The sequence below is a fragment of the Rhinatrema bivittatum genome, chromosome 1 (assembly GCF_901001135.1).
Source record: "Rhinatrema bivittatum chromosome 1, aRhiBiv1.1, whole genome shotgun sequence".
Lineage (NCBI taxonomy): Eukaryota > Metazoa > Chordata > Amphibia > Gymnophiona > Rhinatrematidae > Rhinatrema > Rhinatrema bivittatum.
Window position 1 is genome coordinate 602,227,584 of NC_042615.1, and position 19,306 is coordinate 602,246,889.

Genomic DNA, 19,306 nt, shown 5'->3' on the forward strand with positions numbered 1-19,306 from the left:
ACAACTTGACTTCACGCATACGCTCATACGCACAAAAATGGGTATTCTGGGAGGCAGAATTGGGACAGAGTTGGGATTTATGCGCATACTTTTGATTTTGAAAAATATGTAGGTAAATATACATGCACAAAATAGATCCTCCAAAAAGCATGCGTAACTTTGTATAGGCTGGTTTGTGTGTTTTATTTCTGATCATTTTCAAAGACAGTTTATGTGCAGAGTTTTCTTTGAAAATTAGTGTAGCTTAGGCGCACGGCTGACTCACATATTAATGTTATAGCCCATTACCTCACTTATGCTTTGATCTAGCTGCTGAATCCTCACTAAGCCAACTAGATCCCTTTGAATATTGACTTCTAAGTAGATAGGATGCTTTATCTTCTCTATTCTCTTACAAACAACATCCTTCTAAACGTCTGTTTTGCCCTCTGCAAACAGTTACAATTGTTTTCCTGTTATAGACTGCCTCCTTTAAATGATGGATTTGTCTGTGTCAAAGATATGAAAGGCTGTATACAAGAACTTAATTTCTTCAAAACAAATACAATTTAAAAAAATGCCTGCGGAACAACCTTCTCTCCACCCCCTTCCATGACTCCAGCAGCTTTACATTTTCTGCCTTAACTAACTTGCTGTTCCTGTGACCCCATTCTTAGGTCTGTCCTCTGATAACTTACAGGTCGATAGGAGCGCACTGTTAGCCGGCATTTGGATGCGCGTTTTTGACGCGCTAGCTTTACCCCTTATTCAATAAGGGGTAATAGCGCGTCCAAAACATGCATCCAACCCCACTGAACCTAATAGCGCCAGCAACATGCAAATGCATGTTGATGGCCCTATTAGGTATTCCCGCGCGATTCAGTAAGTAAAATGTGCAGCCAAGCCGCACATTTTACTTTCAGAAATTAGCGCCTACCCAAAGGTAGGCGCTAATTTCTCCAAATGCACAGAAAAGCAGTAAAAACTGCTTTTCTGTGCACCCTCCGACTTAATATCATGGCGATATTAAGTCGGAGGTCCTGAAAGTTTAAAAAAGTATTAAAAAAAAATTTGAAATAGGCCCACGGCTTGAAAACTGGACGCTCAATTTTGCCAGCGTCCAGTTTCTGAACCCGTGGCTGTCAGCGGGCCCAAGAACTGACGCCGGCAAAATTGAGCGTCGGCTGTCAAACCCACTGAAAGCCGCCGCTCCTGTCCGAAAAGAGGAGCTAGGGACGCGCTAGTGTCCCTAGCGCCTCTTTTTACCGCTGGGCTTAATTTAGATAAATTTATTTACTGTATCGCGCGCACAGGAGAGTGGCCTGTGTGTGCGCCAGGAGAGCGGGTGCTCTCCCGCGATTTTTACTGTATTGGCCCGCTAGATAGAAATTTGCACAAGATTTAATGCAGGTAAATGCATGCCTCTCCATGTAAAAGCAGCCTCCACATCCTTTTAGTGCTGGGTAAAAGTGTGGGCAGAATTTCATGCAGAAAAGTGGGTGGGGCTAGGACGAGGGAGGCCAAACGCCTGCAGAGATTTCATTTTGGGATCGCTGCACACATCTCCGGGCCTCTGTTTTATACCTGCTCCCACACAGGGGCAAAGTACATGGGAGCTCTGTAACGGTGATGGAGCAATTTCCCTTTGAAAATAAGCTTGCAGGTCCACAGCTGCAGAGTTGTCTGCGAGCCTGCCAGCAATGCGGTTATTTCTATAATCGCTCACCTCCCTCCCTCCCCACTACACTTATTGTTGATTGAAAAATGTGCCTGGTCCGCACTTAAATGATTCTTGAGCACTTTCCTAACTCAGTCCTGGAAGGGGACACCTTGAATAAAGACATCCAGGAAACCTATGATTAGTTTTCTTAGTATTCATTGCAATAAGAATACTAATCCCGTTACTAATTGTAGCACGTCTTCCTGTTTTATTAGTTTCCGAAAGCAAACAAAACACGTTTCTGAAAGTCAAGAAATACGAGAGAAGACGGTAAACTTCGTGAAATCCATGCGCATCAAAAAAGAAAAAAAAAATGTTCTGGTATGGAGTCTGACCATTTTTTACAGGTAAGAACATATTAAGATATGTCATATTCTGCAGCAATTGATTTTTCTAATAGGAAAGAGGGCTATTAACAATTACTAGCCTCTGGTTATCTATTGCGACTGCTACTAGAGTGAACAATAAGCCATTTAATACAACCAATTCATCTTTTATTCTTGTAACTTCTGCCTGAAGCGCTGGATGTGATTAATTTCACAAGTCGTCCTCTCTGCATGGGGTTTCGAAACGAAAGCGCAACAACTGCATCTATTTACATTGTAATTCTGCAACAGCCCCTATAAATTAAGACGGCAAATACATGCAAAGGTTCCGCACAATTGTCAAAGGGAACGTATGCACGTACTTTCACTCTGAAAATAATCTCACCGAAACTACACCCCCCGCACACACAGACACCTGCTAATTTACACACAGACTTTTTTCCAGGAAAATTAAGTGCATACTTTTGAAAATGCAAAAGTACTGCTTGTAAGAGCGAACGCCCCCCCAAGCCCCCGGGAATGCCTCCGCACACTGCGGGTAAAAGTACACGCCCACTGGACATATGCACATAAGTTTACTCGCCTACGGGCTGGGCAATGTTATACCAGGCCATTTCCGTGGGTAAAACACTTCCGATTTTTTACCTGCGGAAGAGACTTTGAAATGACCCTGTTCATGACAAGCAAGACAGAAATCAAGCCACAGCGCAGGCGGATTCCTCGCCATGAGATGTCAGAGTCCCTGCTAAAACTAAGGGCTCCCAAATTGTCTGGGCCTGCTTGCTGCGGGATGGGGTTCAGATGGAATTTGCAGTAACATTTCCTGCTACCTAATCCCTTGGCTCGCTTCACTCAGAAAACCCAAACCTCTTCTGGTTTTGGCGATCCGGATTCAAATCTCCATAGATGTGTGTGTGGACAAGCAGGGAGGCATCTAAAGGTAAAATAGTTACTCAGAATGCAATGGGGAGAAACCTTATGAGCACTACTCCACTGCTTATCTCAAGCACCTTGCTTTCGATATATTCCAGAAAGTGGGAACTACAAAAAGTCTGTTTTCTATGGGCAGAGAATGAGACGAGCCCTTGTATAAATACTGCAAGACTTGAGCTGCTTACTTTCTTAAGCCAACTGTATTACAACAATGTCAAAGGCTTGCTGTGTTTGTTTCTCCCTTACTAATTTTGGGAGAGTTTTAACACATGCAACACAGATATTTAGCACACATGTGGCCAATATTGTCCTTAAAAAGGGCAAAAATAGAACCCACAACTGCCATAGCTCCTATCCCCCCCTCCTCCACCAGTGCCATAAATTCCCCTCCCATCACCTGCGCAGACCACAGCTCCTGCACAGCCTTTCCAACCCTCAAATCCTCCAACTTCCTAACCCTCTCGGGTCACTGTTCATTCATCCCCCCATCTTTTCCTACTTCCTGTTCCCGCCCCTGCCATTCAGTTTCTCTCCCCCTCCTCCTCCAAGGGTCTGAGAGGCTCGCACCCCCCGCTGCAGCACTGCCACGTGCCTTCACAGCCCTGCAGCGTGCCACCCCTGTGGTACCACTATACGCACTTTTAAAATACTTGTTTTACTTGCCCCCTTAATCATTCCCACACAGGAGTATCCTTTTGTGTCTGCGAAAGTTTATATTTGTCTTTAACTTCTGACCCTTTCAGGAAATGACTGCATCAATGGCTTTTTGCTTTTTTTTTTTTATCAGGATACTGTAAAGGAACTTCAAAACTACCAGAGTATAAGACAATCTAATTTAAAATGATCAAACACTGTGAAAATAACAAGAGACTTAATAAGAAGACTGGTTTTCTCACCCCTCAACAAAACACATCACACATACCACACCCTCTCCCCCATCCTTTTACTTTACAGCTCTTTACAGCTTTGAGAAGAAAACATCATCACTGTAGTAGGGTTTGTAATTTACATTCAGGCCGATACTGTAAAGAGTGCACTGTTTAACCCACTGTTGGATTTAGCACGTCAAAAACATGTATCCAATCCCCCCCCCCCCCCAAATTAATAGCGCTCATCACATGCAAATGCATGTTGATGAGGCTATTAGTTATTCACCTGGGATAGGGGGAAACAATGTGCAGCCGATCCACACATTTTACGCTCACAAATTAACGTCTACCCGAAAAAGTGTACAGAAAAGCAGAAAATACTGCGGGAGGAACCAAAAGATAAAAAAAAAAAAAAAAAAAGATTAAAAAAATTTGTTTTTAAATGCCAGCGGGTCAGGTTAGGGAAACGGATGCTCAATTTTAGGAGCTTCCAAGCCCGCTGACAGCCACCTCTCCTGGGCCAAGGAGGCGCTAGGGGTGCGTAATCGTCTCTAGCACCTCCTTTTAGCGTGACCCCCTCATTTGCATTGTGTATCGCGCACCCAGAAAAGGGGGCTATGCACGCATTTTGAGAGCGGGTGCCATTCTGTCCTGTTAAATAGTTGGCCACCTCTCAAAAGCTTGTCACAAGTGTATTAAGTTAGTCCCGTAAAATGTTATCACCTACAGTGTATCCGTTGACCTCTGCATCTGAGTGGAGTAACACGGGCAACCACACTGCCAACACTAGAAAAAGCCTCTCTCACCCCTCACCTTGACATGTAATTTCATATCATGTGGTGGAACATTTTCATAAAGAGAGGGCTTAAACTACAAAGAAACGGTAAAGATATTCACCAGGGCTCTTTGTTGGGTGAAAGTCAGTGGTGTGTGAATCACCGTGCACGGAAGTGACTCTCCACAGGACAGGCTCACATATCCCAAGGACAGACCCTGAATATCTTTCACTGCATAAGGCAAACTGGCATGGGCCAAACGTCTCTGGATTTACAGCTACCTGCCCACATCATACATTTTGTGCTATTAAGGCCAAGGACAGAAATAACTGTATTTAATGAAGAGCCAAGGACCCCTGAAAAGCTACTGAAAGCTAGAAATTGTGTGGTACAATCGATGGGTAATGTAGTAGACTACAGTCTAGCATTATAGGCCTCCTAGCTTCCAGTACAGTTTAAAAGGAAGGTAGCAGCAACCACAAAGCCTAACCATATAACCCTTACCCTTTGTTTCAGTTTTCTTAGGTGCTGGGATAACTTTCTGATGCGCCATTTGACAAAAGTTTAAGATCCGAGAAAGCAATGAAAGGCTGACAGGTGGGCATCTAGTCTATGTTTTCAGAGCTCTCAGTTCCCACAGTGCACCACAGGTAGTGATGCTGCACAGCACAGAGCTGGAAGAGGCAGGCACAGGGAGAGACAGAACTGGTAACCCGCAAGGGGCCCATGCACTAAGTCGTGTTAAAATCCATGGTCGGTGCCCAGTTTAAACACAGGCCTCAGCTTTAGCTTTCACACCCGATTTACCAGAGGGCATTAAGCATTTTACGTGGACGCCTTACCACCGCAGGTACTGCGTCAGTGACGCACGAGTCAGGCAAAGGAGCAAATGAGGTCACTGGGAGTGCCATTTCGTCACTCGGCATCAGAGGAGTAGGAGGGAGGAGAACTCCCTCCTGCTCCCAACATTTCCATTGAAGACCAGCAAGGGGGTAGGTAGGGAGGTGGTGGTGGGGGGGGTTATTAGCCTGGCAGAAGCTGTATCTTGACTAAGTGTGGAGGATCGGTGCAGAGGGGGCCACTGATTGATTCATGGAGGAGGAAAGTGATCCCAAGGGGGTTATCTGATATGACTCGGGCAAAGGGGGGGGAATGGGAGGGAGATGATGACCCACATCAGACCATTTATTAGCCTCCATGGAGGGCTAATTTAATAACTTGACTACACCTTTTTTATAGCAGAATTTATACTGTAAAATATCTCCCTGAGCTTCAGAAGGTCACTCAAATCTGTATACAGCATCAAATAATATATCTAAAATAACCTTCTAAATTATACTTAGGTCCTTGGGTTAAGCTCCATGATTAACCCACAAGTTAAACACGATTCATGGTAGCTCATTTGAATATTTATGAGCAGGTGTGCATTTATTTGCATATAGTTGCATGTGAAACAGCTTGTTTAAATATTTTCTGAGTCAGGTAGGAAATTTTTGTATTAATGGCAATGCAAGTGCATTATTGTTAATGTAACAACATTGACTTAATGTGCATTACAGTCTTAACAGCCCTTAGTAAACAGGCCCCTAATTGTTCTAGTACAGGGATTCCCAACCTTTCAGGGACTATGGACCCCTTCTTGATTCAAAACGTTTCATGGACCTCCACACGCTTCTCTTTAATTTTTGCATGCCATAACAAAAGGCAAGCAACTATTTCTTTAGGAGCTTCATTTATGTTAAGATATCCATACAAACGTATTGTTACATATTTTCTGTTCCTGAACAATTACAGGCTTTTTGGGATTCTAGACATTTAACATCTTCCCCTGCTCCTACTCTGGATATTTAAAAGAACATTTAGTTTTGCAGGATAATCCATGCTATGCTTTTTCGTTTGTTTTATTATTTATATTCTCTGGTGTTTTTGCCAGTCTATGTGAATGGGAGCCTGCCTGGAATAGATGGGTATGGTGTGGCTTGTGGGTGAATGGGAACCATCCTGGGTTACGTGTGTGAATGGGAACCTGCCTGGGATGGATGTGTGTGTGTGAAAATAGGAGCCTGCCTGGGATGAGTGTGTGAGAGAGAATGGGAGCCTGCCTGAATTGTGTGTGTATGAGAGAGAGTGAGAATTGGAGCCTGCCTGGATTTTGTGTGTGTGTGACACACAGAGAGAGAATGGAAACTGCCTGGATTGTGTGTGTGTGTATGTATGTTTATGTGAGCGAGAGAATTGAAGCCTGCCTGGGTTTTTTTTGTGTGTGTGTGAACATATATTTATGTGTGTGGGTGTGTGTGTGTGTGTGTGTGTGTGTGTGTGAGCTTGTGTGTGAGTATATAAGAAAGAGAGAAGAGAATGTGTGCACCCCACTCACACTAATCCATGACAATCTCAGGGTGACTGGAAATCAAAAATTCCCAGGAATGGAGAGTGAACATTTTTTGAAATCCTTTTTAGTTTTATTTTTGGGTGTTATTTGATGTGACTGCTATTTTGAAATATTTTATTGGTGTTTGGGACATTTAAAAAAATTGTATATCAGTTGTTTTTGAAATATTAGTAGTAGTAGTATGTTTTATTATTATGATTTTGTATTTATTATTTCTTGATTTTATTATTTGATGTTTGAGGAATGGTAATGGTTCTGATTTTTCATTGTTGCACTGCATAAAGTCTTGCTTATTGTGGCTTCTAGTTCAGTTTTTGTCTGTGCATTGTATTTCCACTTTCTGGTTGTTGTATTCTGTATTTGGTGAGGGTCTGTTTATGTTCCCCGTGTATGACTGAGGTGAGGTATTCTCCTAATAGGAACTGTTTTAGTGCTTTAGGAGGGTCAAGCTCTCAAACAACACACATTACAATAGGCCTGAAACCATATGGGTTCCAAGTGAGGTGTTTTTGCAGAGATTTCTGGTTGGAATCACTGAAGTGCATGTAAATAAACCTTAGAATACTGTACTTTGATATTTTTAATGTAAAATGTTATTGCAGGTGACCGTCGGCCACGGCCACCTGCGGACGACCAAACTCACATCCTGCTATGCCTGGCCCTCCACTCCAGGGGAACTCACGGCTCTGGCCAGCCATTGTCGCCGCGCTGTTCCTGGCCCTCCTTGCTCCACGTGGCAGCTGGGACGCCGCCAGCCCACGCCCCGACTCCAGGCCTTCCCAGGCGCGTGTGCGTGCCATCTGTTCTCTATTTAAAGGGCCAATGGCGGGAATCCCTGGGCCGACCCCTATTGATTACATCATTACCTTGGGATATTTAAGCACCCCCTTTGGCCTATGGAAACTGACTTGAAAACGAGTTCCTTCACCTCACTGGTGCTTGTTCCTGTCTCTCCGGACCCGTGGTTCCTGCCTTGGATCTCCACCTGCTGATCTGGACTCTGGCTCAGGTACCCGCTCCTCGGGGGCCTGCTTGCGCTTCCTTTGGGAGACCTTGTCTCCAGGCTTCCCCGCTCCTCGGGGTGGCTCCTGCGCTTCTCACCAGAGATCCCATTTCTATGCTTCCCCGCTCCTCGGGGCAGTCTCTACCTTACCACACCTTTGACTCTACACTTCCCCGCTCCTCAGGGCAGCCTACGTCATTTCACCAGAGACTTTGACTCTACTCTTCCCCGCTCCTCAGGGCAGCCTACGTCATTTCACCAGAGACTTTGACTCTACACTTCCCCGCTCCTCAGGGCAGCCTACGTCATTTCACAAGAGACTTTGACTCCGCGCTTCCTCGCTCCTCGGGGCAACCTCTACGATACTTCATCACAGACTTTGACTCTACACTTCCCCGCTCCAAGGGGCAATCTCTATGTCATTGCACCAGTGGCCTTACTCTACGCTTCCCCGCTCCTCGGGGCAGCCCTACGTCATCACACCAGAGACTCTGTTGCCATGCTCTCCCGCCCCTCGGGACAGTCTCTGCATTACTCCTTCAGGGATCCTACCTCTGTGCTCCCTACTCCTCGGGGCCTGTCTGGTGCGCAGCTGCCTTGGAGGTTCCCTCTCTAGTACTTCGTATCTTCAGTCCTGCCTAAGTACTGTGACTCCTTCAAACTGTGCCTCTCCACCCTGCTCCTCGGGGCGCCTCACAGTATAGCTCAGTGCAGGTACCTGTGATCACGTGGCAGTGACGCAGGACGTTCTCACTCTACTGAACTATAGTCGTGTCCCTGCTGCAGTTGACCTTGCCTCCTGACAGTGAGGACCTGTGGGGCCTACCCCTCAGGTAGCATCAACCTCCACCTTGGGCCAAGGGTCCACGAAACCCACGAATCCTAACAGTTATTATAAAAGTGTAACTATTAACTGTGTGTTTGGAGTTGGCCAGGGGGCGATGGGGAGCGGGGAGGCATTGTGCAAGGCTATAAGGTTCACCTAGGGCAATTAATATCCTTGCACTGGCCATGGATTCTGGAGCAGGGGGTGAATACCTGCAGGTTGGGGGAGGTGTCAGTTTTTAAAGTCTGTATCGCTGGAGGGAGCTGGACTTTCTTTATTTGGTGGACCTGAGACAGAGACTAAATGAATGGGGGAAGGGGGGCAGCACAGAAATTGTTCACACAGGGGCAGCAAAAGAGCTAGCTCCGGCCCTGCTTACTTTCCCTGAAAATTGACCCCCTTTCAGCCTACTTATTTTTTTTAGGAATCTTACAAACACATTTATTTACAGGTCTTTTATTCCACGATTCCACTGTAAGTTCAATGTGGATTACAATTATATACACATAATACAACACAATTAAGACAAATGATAATCACAAAATAGTTTAAAATTTAGAAAAAGCAAAACAATAGCCTGCTTTACAATGAGACTTCTCCTTGATCCCCGGTGGTCATCTTTCCCTTCTTCTCTCTTGGACAATGGTGACCCTATATCCTTCCCTCACTCTCTATCTGTCCAGCATGATTCCTGGGGTCCTCTCCTTCTCTCCTCTATAGATGGCATCCACTCTCACTCCAAGTCAATCAAGGATTCCTGTCTCTCTCTTTATCCACCATTTCTTCATTCTTATCTCATTCATTCTTCCCCCTAATACTCTCTACCCCAGTCCTATTTTCCCCTTTCTACTCAGCTCTCATCTCTTCTTCTTCTCTCTCTGTCAGGCCAGTGGCAGAGCATGTGGTAGAAGTGGGAAATGTTTCTCACTGCTGTGATAACCCAGTTTCCTCTGCCTTCCTCATTGTGCATCAGAGGCTTCAAAGGTTCTGCCAGTTGCAATTGGCCCATCTCTTCTCCACATCCTTACAAAATGCAGCAATAGGGTTTACAGTCAGTCCCTCTCTTCCCCACCTCTGCTAAACATGTGGCACTTAAATTTGCGGTTTCTAATGGGTGTGAATGGCTCCTCTCTGTCCCTCTTCCTGCTGGCCTGTGGCAGCAGCTCAGCTAATCACAGGTAGCAATAGCCTGCTCATTTTCTCCCTAGCTGAACTTTCTTGTATTCCTTCTAGAGGACCCCCCTAGGATGATCTTGCAAATCCCTGGAGGTCCATGGACCCCAGGTTGGGAACCACCGTTCTAGTGTAGTAATTAATATATAAAAGATTTAAATCATCAAAATAGTATGGATAATGTATTATTATCTTTATCTGACACAATTTTAAGTGATTTTGGATAGAGATATTTGTTGGTGCTGCTTGATGTATCAGGAGCTTTCGATACGATAGATCACAATCTTTTGAAAGCTCATTTGGTGGCGCTAGGAATCACTGACTCGGTTTTACAATGGTTCTCTTCTTTCCTTACTGATCAGAGTTTCCAAGTTACTTTTGAAAACCAAACTTCACAGTGGATTAAAATCAAAACTAGTGTTCCTCAGGGGTCTCTGTTGTCAGCTTCACTGTTTAATATATACATCTTGTAACTTTGTACAAACTATTAGGTGGATTAGGTTAGATTTTAGAATCTTTGCTGATGACATTCAATTTGTATCCCAATTAAGGATACAATACTTACTGCCCTGAAGGAATTGACCATCTATCTCCAAACGATTAAAACATGGATATGCTACAACGGTTGGGCTTTGAATGCTAGTAAATCTGAAATTTTAGTGCTTGTGAAAAGGTCATTTACTGAAGACCTTCCATTTTGAAGGTTTTGAAATCTCTTAATCTAGGGCTCTATGGAATTTAGTAGTTCAGTTAGATTCTAAATTATCCATGAATGAGCAGGTACGCACAATTGTGAAAACAGGTTGCTTCAAGTTTAGAATCTTATGTCACTTAAAACCTTATTTAGAATCAAGTGATTTTAGATTAGTTTTACAGATGCTTCTTTTTACTATCATGGACTATTGCAATTCTCTATTACTTGGCTTACCAAGAACACAATCAGGCCGCTATATTTGCTACAGAACTCTGCTGCTAAAGTGCTTTCAAGCGTAAGTAGGTACGATCACATTACACCGGTTTTGTTTGACCTTCATTGGTTACCAGTTTTTTTTTTTAGAACTCATAAGGTTTTAATGTTGATTCATAAAAACTGTTTACAATTTAGAAAATATTTGGTTAGGAACAAGATTCCATTTTTATACACCTCAAAGATGTTTACGCTCTGTAAATAAGTGTCTCCTTGCAGTGTCTTCAATTCCGCAAGCCCATTTGGGTGAAGTGCGAGAGAGTGCAATATCAGTGGCTGGCCCGCTGTTATGAAATAGTATGCCCAAACAACTACATGTTACAAAGGATTCTAAGGCATTCAAAAAACTTCTTAAAACATGGCTTTTTAAACAAAGCTTTGACGAATAATAGGCTGGTACTAGGATTGTTTTAATATGCAGTATCACATTCATTAAGAATGCTTACAGGAGGGCTCTATTAGATGGTTGAAATGTGTCTAGGGTTTCTGTTTATCTGTGATTTGATTTTATTTTATTTTATCTGTGATTTTATTTTATTTTATTGTCGAATTGGGAAATGTTTCTACCATGTTACTCTCTGCAGTTATTCACATTGTTAATTGTAAACCGGGTTGATGTGATTCATATCATGAAACTCGGTATAATAAAAATAATAAATAAAATAAATAAAATAAATAAATATATTTTAAGATTGATTTTAATTGTTTGTTGATTTTATTTTTACTCATTTTTATACCATGTAGTTTGATTTGCGGAATTTGTATATTACAAGTCAAGTTATTTGTTTGATTTTAATTTTATGTTTACGTATATACAAAATTGTAAACCTCTTAGATTTTATGATATGTGGTATAAACATAATTTTAAATAAATAAAAAGTATCCAGAGTTGCCTACTGGTATGGAATTGTGGTCGTGATTCAATCTCAAAGGTCTGGGGTTTCACCAGGCAAATAGCAATCACATATTAGGTTTTCCTGAATACTGCCATAAAAATTAATATTCAACTACTATATTGTACTATATTTAGAAAACACTCAAAATCTTATTCAGGGGCAAGAAGAGCAAATAAAAACATTCATTCTCTAGTCCTCCAGATGTGTTCTCTGGCATGCACATGGCATGAGTACCGACAGCAGGAGATGTGCATGGTATCCTGGCTTAGAAAGGACCGTTGATGAACAAAAGGCACCACCTATAAATAGTTTAACGTGGCTCTATCAATACCAAGCGGATCCAAAGGATCTAACAATGTGTATAAGTAAATAAATATACTGTTTTATAAGATGCCGCATCAGCGAGCCTGGCAACGTGTTCAACCATCCAAAGTTGAACCGTCCGGTCTGATAATCATCTGCGGCTCTTAACGGCTATGTAGCCTAAAAAGAATGTTGAAAAATACCGGAGTAGAAATATTTTTATAGTCCATCTGAAACAGCTGCAAAGTCTGTGAAAATAAATTTATAATCCGTATGGAACGGCTCGAAAGCCTGTAATGATGTTAAACAGGTAAGTCGTCTGTCCCAACTGTACAGTGTGTTTGTCTCTGAACCTGACAGTGGCCGGTGTTTCGCTGCAGAATTGCAGCTTCATCAGGAGCAAATAACCTTAGGAGCAACAATAGAAAAGACAGAATCAGACGTGAAATCAGAAATTTTCACTTAACTTGGTGAAGTAGAAGAGCCAACCTCCTTCTTATGGATGCCAAGTCTCGCAGTGATTCTTCATAGAAACGGGACAGAGACCGCTTTGAACAGGTTGTGAAAAGTAAATAGCCAGCATAAAATTGAACGTGATAACATCATGACGCTTTGCTGTCTTGGCGACCATATCAACAAACTATGTGTATGGCTTCAAAGCAGTTGGCATAGGAAAACTTGTAATTCTAGAGCAGAGTTAAGGCCAGTGGGATGCACGGTATCAACAAGTGAGTCCAACGCTGTTCTTCTTGTAACAGAGCTGTGTTAAAATCTCCACCGCGCCAGGATGGAAAAAGCTGTTCCAAGACACATGCTCGTAATGAGTCAAAACCATGAGAGTATTCCAAACAGTGAGATACCAAAGGTGCTGTGATTCGTGCTTTATTCAAACAAGACCTATGTTCTATCATCCTAGTTTTGAGAGGGCATCTTGTCTTCCCCATGTACCAATACACAGGACCTATTCAGTGCTCTTTTTGCTGATTTACAGGCCGATTCAGTAAAGTCCGCGGGAGAGCGGATGAACGCCTGCTCTCCCGGCGCGCGCGATTCAGAATTCAAATTAGGTGGTGTGGTAGAAACGGGGAAAAGGAGGCGCTAGGGACACTAGCACGTCCATAGTGCCTCTTTTTAGCCCGGAGCGGCAGCTGTCAGCGGGTTTGACAGCCACGGGCTCGGAAACCACGGGCTTGTAAACCAGACACTGGCAAAATTGAGCGTCTGGTTTTTGGCCCGACACCCGCAGGCCGAATTCAAATTTATTTTTTTTTTTTAACTTTTTTTTACTCTTCGGGACCTCCAACTTAATATTGCCATGATATTAAGTCGGAGGGTGCACAGAAAAGCAGTTTTTACTGCTTTTCTGTGCACTTTCCCGGTGCCGGAAGTAATTAGCGCCTACCTTTGGGTCGGCGCTAATTTCTGAAAGTAAAATGTGCGGCTTGGCTGTACATTTTACTTTCTGTATCCCGCGCGCATACCTAATAGGGCCATCAACATGTATTTGCATGTTGAGGGTGCTAATAGGTGTGGCGGGTTGGATGCGCGTTTTCCTCCCCTTACTGAATAAGGGGTAAGGGAAAACGCGTGTCCAATAGCAGGCTAACAGTGCGCTCCGTTGGAGCGCACTGTACTGTATCGGCCTGTTAGAAAGGACTGTGCCAGCCAACAAGTTCACTAGATTTGCTGTATAAGGCATCAAAGTACTTGTAAGGCTGGGATGGATTAAGAGAGAGCATCCTCATTACAGCATGACTGCTGGAGATACAGGCTAGGTGAAGCAGTGATGGAGCCCTTGAGTTACAAATGGGACTCCCATAGTGAAAGTTGCTGGAAACTGTAAGACCATGACAACAGGGAAGAGACTGCATGGTGTGTATAAGAGAAAGATGTGTTCATGTGAATGTGGCTCCTTCATACAGAGAACACCTATATGTGAACAAAGGAGAATAAAGATTGTTAAAATTGGGGGAGGTGGTGTTATAGTTGGATAATTGCTGACTCTGCCTGCCTGTAGCTTGTTAACACATTTGCAGTTTGTTTTATGGCTGTAATAAGTGGGGGGTTTTCCACGTGTGAGTGCTGGGACTTTTCCTGTTATACTTATGGAACTGAGTTGTATAAGGCTTTACGACGGTAAACCAATGAGGTGGTGTAGAGACTGAAGCATGGGCAGCTTGACATGATGATGGCCTGCTTTATTACTGTTCATTTAACAGTATTTTAGTTTCATTACGTTTGTTGTATTTATTTCTCTGTTTTCCACCAGGAGCTGATGGCTCAGAATCAGATGGATATAAATATTAATAAATAAATGTGGCTTCTTGCCCTTCGTACGCGTTGATGTCATGGACCACACATTGAATTCCCTGCCTTTTTTTTATTTATAGGGGACTAAGATTGCCTGAATTTGCATGGCCAGAAAAGAAGAATCAGGCTCATGCACAGCGAAGAGAGGCAGCTAATACAATCCACAGCACAAAGCAGGCCAAGCCTAAATTGCTTCATGGTATACTTATCATCACACTGCAGCTTCTGCTCCAGTTTTGAATGGCACTATATTTTGAGTATTTTCTTTTATTTATTTAATCATATTTAATACTCATCCATTTGTCCAAAGACACTCTGAGTGAGGTACAATGTATCATCCATGAGATGAACAAAGAAAACATATAATAAACAATAAAATTCATCATAAAACAGTAATAAGCACAAAAGAAGCAGAAAACAATGACAAAAGCCTACAGAAAGACTGCAGAAAAAATAAAGAACGTCTTCACCAGTTTCCTAAAGTGCAAAACCAGGTGCTCAGACAAGGCTCAAGAGGCAAGCTGATCCAGCAAAAGGCACATTTCCGGGTGCACACCAGACAGACCTTTTTAAAAGAGGGTTCCTCTAAGAGAGAGTACTCTGAGATGAATGAAGTTAATATCAAGTGGGCTTTTCAAAATAAGCAGCACCCCCACTGCAAAAGGTGCTGACCATCAGGCAGGCAATCTTAAACAATATGACACCGGTAACCAATGTAATGTGGCAACAACCGGGGATGTAGATTCCCTGTAACTGCAGCTAACAATGCAGACAGCAGCGTTTTCCAAAATAGCTATTTACTTTGGCATCCTTTCCAGCCTCAAACTGCAGAGTCGAGAAATACTGTACTGTAACATTATACAAGATTCTTTTATCAGTGCTGCCAACTAAATTGCACATCATGATGAAATATCAATCCAGTCCTGGTTTTCTAGTTCCCGTCCCAAGATAGTCTGATTTTTTTGTTCTTAATAATGCATGAGTATGGGATCCTAATGATATCACAGTGACTTAGTCTGGTCAATGGCAGCACTGTAGGTGTCTCAGACACTATGACCTCATCAAATCAAGCCTGTAACCCCAAAGCCCTGGGGACCTTCAGCAGCCATGGCTGAAATAAAAACAAGCATCATTTTAGGAGACTATGAAATCAGATCAAAATAAAGGAGCAAAATGGCAGGAAAAAAAAAGAGTGACAGTACACAAGATAGATAGAGAAGAAAAATATTTTGTGATAGTTTCCCTTCAAGCAAGGCACAGAGTAAACTACCATAAAATAACTTATTTTTGCTAAGACATCATTTATGATTTCTGCTGACCACCCTACATTTGTAGGAATTAGTTAATGTTGGCTTTAATTAAAATGACTTAGGTCAGTAAAGAATGGTTAATTTACTTACAGCTTCTTCCCTGGCACTCCCTTCTCGTCAGATACTCTTGTACAATTGTTCTTTGGTCTGCAATATTTAAAGTGTTGGAATTTTTTGGGACTGGGAACTGGGTGCTGGAAAATCAACCTTCTTTAATGTTACACTATCATCTCATATCAAAATCTTTTTTTTTTATTCAGGTAAAACTTTCTTGAATTATGCAATCCAACACTGTTGTGCTGCTCTGTTGGTGGTTCAGGCAGTCAACAATAACTTCTCTCTTTGGGTATTCAAATATATCAATATTAAATAAATATATATACAATAATAAAAAAAATAAGCTGAGCTCACCTCTTAAGAATACATTCAGAAAGATTTTTCTACAGTGTATTTTTGTATGGATTATCTAACTTGTAAAGAAAATGTGGCATGCACATCAGAGAAAGAGATTTTATCAATTGTGTTTTTAAACATGTCAAGCAAATCCTATGCTATAGCACCCATTCTTAATGAAACCTTCTTAGCTCTCATATGGACTCCAGATTTGGGGGGGCTATAAGTATAGTGCAGAGGTTCTCAAGCCAGTTCTCATGACACACCCAGCCAGTCGGGTCTTCAGAATATCCACGATGAATATGCAGGAGATAGATCCGCATACAAAGGATGAAGTGCACGTATACTTACCTCATGCCTGTTCACCGTGGATATCCTGAAAACCTGACTGGCCGTGTGTGCTCCGAGGTCTGGGTGGAGAACCACTGATCTAGTGCATTAGGTAATTGTAGCTTTCTCTGCTTTTTCTTCTCAACCTAAATACATTTGTAAACTTCCAGGCCAAAATGAAATGGAAAAACAGTGCCTTTCCCGGTGTCGGCAGAGTCAGTTTCATTGGCAGATTACCTGTCTGCTGTACCACTGCAATGCTGTTTCCACTAGGGATGTGAATCGTTTTTATAACGAATTTAAATATCGATTGATATTTCTTAATTTGTTATATATCGGTTAAAAAAAGAAACAAACACTTTTTCCCCCGAATTTTCGTGAAAATCGTTTTTCGGGTTAGTGTGTGCTAACTCCCGTTAGCATGGACTAACAAAAAAACATTTATTTTTGTTATTTTTTGTTAGTGCACGCTAACTCCCGTTAGCGCGCACTAAGCCGAAAATCAATTTTTCACAAAAAAAAAAAAGTCGATCCGCGGGAAAACGAGATTTTCCCGTGGCCAGACGAACCCGAAAGCGGGAACGATCGGGCACCCGATTCACATCCCTAATTTCCAGTCTTGTAAGTGTAATTTCTATCTGCCTTAAAAGTGTAATTTAGCTATGTCAAAGCAACAATGTAGTCTCTCGGGTAAAATATTCATGGCAATGAACACCACAGCTCAACTATATTTCCAATTCTGTACTTATAGAAAACTCTCCTGAAAATATGTGTGCGCATGTGTGTACACAAATACTATGCAGCACCTGTAAGCCCCATACTTGATATCTGTGTGCATCAGAGATTTATTTATTTTTTTTAAACATTTTACCAGTGTCACATCACTATTTCAGGGATGCATTCATCTGCTGGTTTCTTTGTTTGCCCCAGGATATCCTGTTGTTCTACTCTCGCCTTCATCAGCTTATGAGAAAGCACAAGCCCCTTCCATTTTGCATTGAATTAATTTGATTTTCGCTCTTTTGTGTTGTCAGCTATCAAGGCTGTCAGAGAAACAAGCTTTGATTTATAAATAATAGTTCCATTATTGCCCCTGTGCCACTGGCCAGCATACCTGAAATTTTAATTCACTTGTTCAGCTAAATTTCATCCCCAGTTCATGGCCATAAAATTCTATATTGACAAACTTTCAAGCCAACTTTGACTCTGAGGTATCTAGTCAACATTTTTCTTCTGTATGGATATTAGTTTATTGAATAAGTGGCATCTGTTTTCCTCCATATCAACACTGGAGTAGGTATTTCCTTTTGACAGCTGTGCACGATTTACAGCTTTGCATGCTTCGAAGAAAAATACTGCTAAGCAAAAAATTCCAATTCATTACCTCTTTGTACTTAATTAAATTCATAGACATTGCACACCATAAGTGAACCCTGAAATTTCCAGGGAACGATAGCAGAGAGGCAAGTTATATTATCTTTGAAGACTGAGGGGGGGGGGGCAGTTTAATTATCTTTTTCTCATTTTTCCATCTTTGATAGCAGTACATTTTTCCTTCCAACTTCCTGCATTGTCACAGATAGAGAATACAACACTTGTATTCTTAGCAGATCCCTCAGGTTTGCCAATCACTGAATGTTTTTACAAAGAGTGTGGCCCTACCCCCCCCCCCGAGTATTATTGGTTTATGTCAAACTAACCTGATACGGAGATTTCAAACAATTGCTGCTCATTTGCTTAACATTTAAAGGAAATATTAAAAGTCAGAGTAAAGCGCATGCGTACAGCACATGTTGAGCGAGATTCTAGTTCACTTTCCCTCCTGCCCACTTCTCCTGTAATAGCCCCATCCCTGATAGTTAACCCGCTCCTCGTTACCCCACAGAAATGCTGATTTCCCTTTACCTGTCTGGGTTCTGAGTGCACACGTGCATCTGTAAGAGGATGCGCTGGGTAAATGTTTTAAAGCACTGCCCGCACTTCCAGAGGTGCCAGTCACTGAACTCGGAATTGAGTTGGCTGGTTGAGGTGGGGCTTGCAAGAACTCGCTGGTTTTTGACATTGACTTGGTTAAATCCTGTCTCGATTGGGCCAGACTTATCCAAAAGAGAAAAACTTCTGGCGCACGGAGTTTGAGGGAACACGATGGATCGCTGTAGGGCAGCAGAGGGCAGTTTGGTACTCTTGTTGAAGGGCTGCAGGGGGTCGTGTCTGGACATGGCCTCCATTACAGGAGAAGGGACATTCACTGAAAGCAAAAACATTGCAATTTAAAAAAAAAAAAAAAATGTTTTTGTCATGTTATCAATTGCAAATGGAGAAAAAAATAAAACAAAAACGTGTAAAACAACAAGTAAACAAAATAACAGATTTATTTTTTCTGTGAATTGTAGGAAATAATTAAATCCCAGTAATGCATTTTCTAGACTTTATGATTGCCCTAGGAGGCAACATATAAAGTATCTTGATTACCTTTAATTTAATAATTTATGCAGTCAAATTCCCAAAATTGTGGTTATTAACAATGAATTCTACAGAGACAATATGAAAGAAAAAAAAAAAACGGAAGGAGCCTGACATATTTTCCAGTATTAACAAAATAATACTTAACAGATTTATATTGCAACTTCCATTCAAATAAATAAAGCCGCAGTGTGCTTTACAATATAATATTATAGAAAAATGTACAAAATAATATCCTCTTGGTTGGATGATCTGGAAGCGCACTTCTGATACCCAAACTGCATGAACATTTTCAAAGAAACAGGCAAGGCAACACAGCTGATGTGAAAGAGAAGGG

The 19,306-nt window shown here is 42.1% G+C and overlaps 1 protein-coding gene across 5 annotated transcripts in view; it reads right to left on the minus strand.

The window, feature by feature from the left end:
* Window positions 1-19,306, minus strand: part of PRDM6 (PR/SET domain 6) — a 318,762-nt gene that overhangs the window by 36,158 nt on the left and 263,298 nt on the right. For 3 of the 5 annotated variants that reach the window (XM_029619808.1, XM_029619825.1, XM_029619835.1), the window contains exons 6-7: window positions 18,412-18,754; window positions 15,874-15,930 (exon numbers count right to left, since the gene is read on the minus strand). In XM_029619808.1, coding sequence (XP_029475668.1) covers window positions 15,874-15,930; window positions 18,412-18,754 — 400 coding nt within the window. The remainder of the gene's footprint in view (window positions 1-15,873; window positions 15,931-18,411; window positions 18,755-19,306) is intronic. The other 2 variants (XM_029619843.1, XM_029619817.1) reach the window with 1 other exon arrangement.